Source organism: Monopterus albus, unplaced genomic scaffold (assembly GCF_001952655.1).
Source record: "Monopterus albus unplaced genomic scaffold, M_albus_1.0 scaffold7.1, whole genome shotgun sequence".
Lineage (NCBI taxonomy): Eukaryota > Metazoa > Chordata > Actinopteri > Synbranchiformes > Synbranchidae > Monopterus > Monopterus albus.
The window spans coordinates 3,048,997-3,055,811 of record NW_018127887.1 but is presented as its reverse complement, the minus strand read 5'-3'; the positions used below and the strand labels follow the sequence as shown (position 1 = coordinate 3,055,811).

Here is a 6,815-nt window from a genome sequence, read left to right as displayed (position 1 = left end):
AGCACAGGTGTTAAAGTGTCAGCTACAAATTACACGCCATACACGTATTTCTGTTCTATATTTTCTGGAATTATTATGAGTTATCAAAAGTTTAAACCATTATGTTTATTGAATTATAGGAAGCGGTCATTTGCATTCGCCCTTATTGCATGCCATACTAGTATTGCTATTGTTTATGTTCTGGAATTATTAAGAGTTATCAAAAGTTGAAATCATTCTGTTTGTTTACTCAATTTTCCTCCTTATCACCTGAATGTTACAAAGCGCGGTGGCAGCATTTCCAACCTTATGATTGACCAACATGGCTGACCAATCAGCATAGATGCCACAACATTTTTAGCCAATCACAGGAGGGTAAACATGGTATTGTCCAATCAGATTCAAGGGAACTGATTCTTATTTTGTTGCATACCCGCCGCAAATGAAGGAAGATGAATGAAGCAAATGGCTAGCTAGCTTGATTGTAGGTAGCGTCAGTACCATCAACACATGAATGGTTATTTATATGCTGGAACAAGAAACCATGGATTAATAAAAAATAGTCTTGGAGTTGCTTAGAGGGACCAGCACTTGGACACAGTATGTTTCCCAAATAAATTAAGTTGGAAAGCTAACTGATCCAAGAGTAGTTTGCTAATAACAGGCATTAGCATGCCCGGGAAGGAGTCATCTGCGGTGGATGCAAGATTGGAGCTGTTAACGTTAGTTGAACCAACTGATAGCACACCAATTCGAGTGGGTAAATAATTAAAAGAGGCTTCGTTTTAGATCTCAACGACAGTGGGTTTTCAAATGTGCAGTCCATATAACGTTAGCTAATCTGGCTAGTTGCCTGTTAGCGTGTTGCCATTAGCTGACTCTGGTGCAGTGTTGTGTTGTGCTGTGTGACGTTAACGTTAGTTAAATGTTACGTTTCGCTAACTAAAATAAATGGTACACTGTAAGAGGTGACGTCTGCCGTAGAAATCTCGGTTGAATGGTGAATATATCTGGTTTCTGATACTCTGTAAAGTTTAGCTAAACATACACTATGACATAGTGGCTGTGTGTATAGTATGCTGTGTATTCCAGTTGTGTGTATAGTGTGCTGTGTATTCCAGTTCTGACCTTTTTTCTTCTTCTTCAATAAAACATGATGATGCAACAGTGGCACCATGTACCTGAACCCTAACCACCCCATGAAGTCCTGCTGCAACAGCAGCAGCATCACTGAACTGCTGGGTGCCCTGTGCGACTGCAGCCTGTCTGGAGTGTCATGGAAACGCCGTGCCCTGCGGACAGTCTCAAGAGAAGATTTCCGCAGAGCTCTCAAGAAGCGTGCCTATGGTGCCCTGCTGTCTAAACTGTTTCAAGATGGCACAAAAGGGTTTACCTCAGGATCAAGTGCCACAACTAATACACCACCCAGAAACAAAGTCCTGATGATATGTTTTGACTTGCGAGTGGCAGGGTGCAGAGAGGAAGCAGAGAGGTTGGAGGAACAGCTGGGCAGGTTGCCGGAGGGAGCATCCTCTGGCCTGAAGGAAGTAGACGCAGTCCTTGAGCTTCTTGTGCACCTAGCTGGTTCAGCACCTCCACCTCCTACCTCTTTCAGCAGGGACTACATGAGACGAGAGCGGCCCGTGCTGCGGAGGCCTCAACCCTGGGGCTACCAGTGTGAGGAGCTTCAGAGGTTAGAGGCTCGTGCATGGGGACTAATATGTGGAGAGGAATGGGGGACTTTGGAGAGTTTGTGTGGAACTCAGAGGTTGATGGATGCCCCTCCGGGTACAGGATTGCTGGCTCTGAGGACTAAATTGGAAGTGGAAGAAAGATTTGAGAAGGAGACCAGGATGACGCTGTTTGGAGCTCTGCAACACACTCGCACTTCAGACATAGACATACGACTGGACCTGCCTCCTGTTCCCAGTAATATTGATATAACTGGGTTGGCTATCAGGGTATGAGACTTTGTCTTAGTCTATTGTTTAAGCTAATACATGTTGTTTTACTCCAGATTTTGTCATATAACCTGGTCAGACTCAGTTACTGTGTTCATATTTGTGCCAATTTTATAAATGAACTTTGAATTTGAGGGTTTTGCACTGTTATCATTCTTATTGGTTGTCTGCACAGGTCCCCCCCTGTTTAGATCAGTCTGAGGATGAGGGATTCCAGTCAGCCTCTAACCTAACCCCAGACTCTCAGTCAGAGCCCAGCCCCATTCCAGACATTGATATATGGGAGGCTGTCCGTACATTTGAGCCTGGAAGACGCCGCTGTTGGGAGTCTGTTGGCTGGTAAGTGACATGTTAGAAACTTTAAAAGCATCTTTATCACAACAATGTGACAAATTACTTTCCATAGAAGATTTTACCTACATGTAACAAACCAACAAACAGTCTGTGGAACAGTTTTATGGTATTTGCTAAGGGTTTCAGTTACCAACTAATCAACTTGTTGATCTGTAAAATGTTGAAAAATACCCATTACAAGTTCTCAAAGTCTAAGGTGATGCCCTTAACTTGTTTGTTTTTGTCAGACCAACAGTCCAAAGCTCGATATGTTCAGTGTACAACAATCCAAAACAGTGAAATGTATCAAATTCTTACAAGTATGAACCAGCAGATGTTTGGCATTTTTGCTTGATCAATGAAAATAATTGATTAGCTATCAGCATTTTTTTGCAGTGAAATTTGTGGATCAACTTGTAAATATGTTTCGTGTATAGAATGACACAAAGACAAATTAAGCACAGTAAATGATGCAATTTAGCAAGCTCAGTACCAGATACTAAATGCCACTTTGTTTCTACCACTAGCCCACCAGGGAAAAGGGAGTCTCTTTATCTAACAGAAGGAGGAAGGGAGGCTTTCGACCAGCTATATCGTCTATGCGAGGGGGAGATGAGGGTGGTGAGCACAACTACACCCTCTCCTATCCTTCTGCTGCCCCTGGACTCCCAGACACAGTTGGTGTCTGACCTCCTTAATGTCCTGATTGGAGTGGCATCCACAACCTTCCCTCTTAACCAGGTGCAATTTATAATCTTCATTTATTAGTCTCTTAAATGCAATAACACAATTTAGAGCTCTGTCAGACTGAAGTGGTAAAAGTGACTGAATTGATAAAAGCACACCAACAGCATACAGTGAAAACACTAGAGATAAAGAGGAGTTCTTTTACAGTGCTTGCATATTGTCTTTTACTGACTATGATAATTCATATACAAAGAAGAACTGGCATGACAATCATTAGAAGATTATTAGTTAAAATATTTCAAAATACATCTGCGTTGTTTTGCATTTTGTGATTTCCAGCCAAATAAGACTATTTTTCCAGTCATATATTTTGGTTTTGGAGGTTTCTTAAAAATAGTGTGAAAAAAAATCATCATCTCATTCTCATGAACCCATTATCATGTATCATGTATAGTCTTGTCTTGTGAGCTAAGTGTACCGTCACACCCCTACAATGTAACCTCATGCCATAGTCATGCATCAAGTTCTATGTATTTGTGGTCAAAACTTTGTTCAGATGGTCAGAAGTGTTTATTAAACTCCATTGTAAATTATATTGTCTTGACAAAATATATTGTCTTTTGTTATTTTTCTTCCCCCAGAAGGCTGTCGTCTAGGAACTTTGTCTGTGAACTTTGTTTCTAGTTCTAATAAAAGAACCATGTGAAGGACAAAATAACAAACACCTGATTATGTATTGCAGTCCTAATATCATAACACCACCAACCATGCCTTCAGAAATCACCATGGAGGTGACACGGACAAAAATTCAATATTCTGCACTTTGCAAAGACTGTCTTTGCTGCAAGGCTATTTTATTGGGTGTTATTAGACTGAACAGTTATTCATTGTGTTTTGTCAACCATCAGTAAATGTATTATCTCCTTCCCAGAGTGTTCAGTTTGATGTCAGACCTGGTGTTTGCGTGTCGGGAGCCTCTCCAGAGAGCGTTTCTCGTCTTTTGGGGGAGCTGGCCCAGTATGGTACCTACTACTTGAGGCTTAGCCACTTCTCTCTGCAGAGTGCTGACAAGAAGGGCCTAGTCTTCCAGGTATGTTTACATAATCATCATTAATGTCATTCAGATGTCACATCTTATCCTTCATTTCTCTACTCATGTACTGCCTAGGACAGTTGCAACAAGTTGTTAAGAATCCAAAGTGGTAGAGAGCAGAGGAGAGTAGCATAACACCAGATGAAGGGTTAATTTGTACATTTTCATATTATTTTAAAGCTTAATACAGAAGCTTAAGTTGACCTTCAAGGAAAGCACAGGCTAAAATAACAAGCCAAACAGCCCTGGGTAGAAATAAGACAATATTTATTAAGCTACTCAAAAAGACTACAAATTACATAAAAAAGAGAAACGAATAAAAATAGCATGAAAAAACAAATAACTAATATTTGATTAACTCAAAATACACCTAGGAACAACATACAAAAGAACTATGGTCTAAGCGCTGGGACAAAACACACTCTACAAATACTCTGGGTGTAAGCATGCAGCAAAAATTGGCCCACACATCCAGAAATGCAGTTCCTCATATGCATCTTCAGATGGTCTGTGATTGGCCTCCTGAGATTTACCAGCCAGGAGGACCTAAACCTGAGGCCTTCAGAGCCCAAGGAGAACTGCAGCACATATTAACACATTTTAAGAGTTAACCATTCACCTCTGGGGGCAATGCCAGGATTGTGCAACAGAGTTTCATATCAGCATGTGTGCTGACAATTGTGTGTCTCCACAAGGCTTTTACAGGTGGTCTGCAGAAGTACCTGCATTACTACAGGGCATGTGTTCTTAGCACTCCACCCACTCTCAGCCTGTTGACTGTTGGTTTCCTCTTCCGCAAAGTTGGCCGCCAACTCAGGTGAGGTCATACATTGCTTCAGTTTAATTTTCAATTCAGTTTTATTTGTATAGCACCAAATCGCACCAAAATTCATCTCAGGGCACTTTGCATTATAAGGTCAAGACATTATTATTATTATTATTATTATTATTATTATTATTGAGGATCCCAAAAACCCACCCCTAATGTTCATTTCACACTTTTGAACCTTAGCCTAACCCAGCCCACCATCCAGTCATGTCCTGACAGAGAGGACCTTGGCGCAAATATCAGGTCAACAAAATGTTTGCTTTTTCCCCATCTAAGGTACCTGTCAGAGCTGTGCTGTGTAGACAGGCCTTTGGGTACAAGCCAGGCTACCTTCCCTGTGGTGAGTGCTCTTTTATCTGCAAACTGCAATATGTCATCCATCACCGCTGTGTTTAGCCTATCAGATGGGATGTCGGCTCAGTGCCATGTGGCTCTCCTCAGGGTGTTAAACTGCTGTCCTACCTGTACAATGAAGCACAGAATAACTGCAGCAATGAGAACTATCCAGTCCTGCTGTCGCTGCTGAAGAGCAGTTGTGAACCTTATACACGGTCAGTCGCTGTGCTATCCATACAGACGTGCCCTAAAAAAAACAGAATAATATAACCCAAGGACATGACTTTATTTCACTGATATGCAGAACTTGCTCTATAGATGTTTTTTTTTTTTAAGAGGCTGTTAGGACTGTGTTTAACTGTTTTTACTGTGCTTCACTCAGGTTTGTGTCAGACTGGGTGTATAGTGGCTTGTTTCGAGATGTTTATGGTGAATTCATGATTCAGGTCAACGAAGAGTACCTCGGTTTCAGAGGTGAGACGACACACATCCTGTCGCATAAACACTTTGGCTTTGGTCAGCAGGTTGTGAAAATGAAACGCCTGCCAGACACATTGTCTAGCAGAAAAAATAGATTTCATTACAGCCTTTATTGCCTGCTTGGATTTGTCCTTGTGTCTATAAAGGATGTCATGAAGTTATTGGACGATAATCAGTAGGAAACAGAATCAGCTGCCACAGCTGTGGGGACCAGAGCTATCTCTGCTCAGTAAGCCTCAGGGACTAACACAAATAAATAATGCTCCTTTATTCTTTTCAGTTGCTATACCATGCTGGCTGACAAAACATTTTCTGAAATAAATGAGTTTTTTTTTTTTTTCCTTACATTTCTGGTCTTGTAACTGTTCTTGACAAATGTGGACTGACTGAATTAGTTTTTTCTAATTAATGACTTGTCTCCTTGAGGAGAGCAGAAGTATAAAGGAGTACAGACCTCGCTGTACTATGTAGTAACTGCCTGGCCAATTCTCTGTGTTGGTTTTGTTGCTTTGCTTACGCTGCTCTTCGTTGCCATGTCCCGTTTCATCTGTATAATAGTTTTTCACTGTCAAGACAAGATTTTATAGGCTAGATTTTATTGTTTGATGTAACGGAACATTCATTTGTCACAACACAAGTTCAAATTTAATTCTGTGCATTACAGTCAGAGCTGCAATAACAATTATTTTTTGTTACTGTATCTCTTAAACTGTAGGTTATTTTCTTAATTTACAGTTTAATCATTTTGTGTATATATACCATAAAAATGCCCATTACAGTAGCTTAGAGTAAAAGCTGACATCAGCAAGCGTCTTGCTGTGTCTGACTAACAGTTCAAAACTGAAAAATAATTCAGTTTACTTTAATGGATGATCAGGAAAAGCAGTGAATTCTTGCCTTTATGAGCTGGGAAGCCATCACATGTTTGTCAGCTTTGCATAAAAAATGACTTAAAAGATGAATCAGTTGTGGAAATAGTAGCTGGTGATGTTTTTTTTTTTTTTTTTTATCTGCTGTTGTTGTGGGTTTAGATGCAATAATAAAATGGTGTTCTGATAATAAACTTTATATCTTTTAGTTTTGAACTGTTGGTCAGCCACAGCAATCACTCTGGTAG

At 40.5% G+C, this 6,815-nt stretch overlaps 1 protein-coding gene across 1 annotated transcript in view; it reads left to right on the top strand.

Annotated features, from left to right (window-relative positions):
* The first annotated feature begins 405 nt into the window (after positions 1-405).
* Positions 406-6,815, top strand: part of tubgcp6 (tubulin gamma complex component 6) — a 30,873-nt gene continuing 24,463 nt past the window's right edge. The window contains 9 exon segments of the mRNA XM_020621229.1: positions 406-735; positions 1,148-1,940; positions 2,116-2,279; positions 2,801-3,014; positions 3,892-4,050; positions 4,749-4,870; positions 5,159-5,222; positions 5,324-5,433; positions 5,601-5,692. Coding sequence (XP_020476885.1) covers positions 1,155-1,940; positions 2,116-2,279; positions 2,801-3,014; positions 3,892-4,050; positions 4,749-4,870; positions 5,159-5,222; positions 5,324-5,433; positions 5,601-5,692 — 1,711 coding nt within the window. The 5' untranslated portion in view covers positions 406-735; positions 1,148-1,154.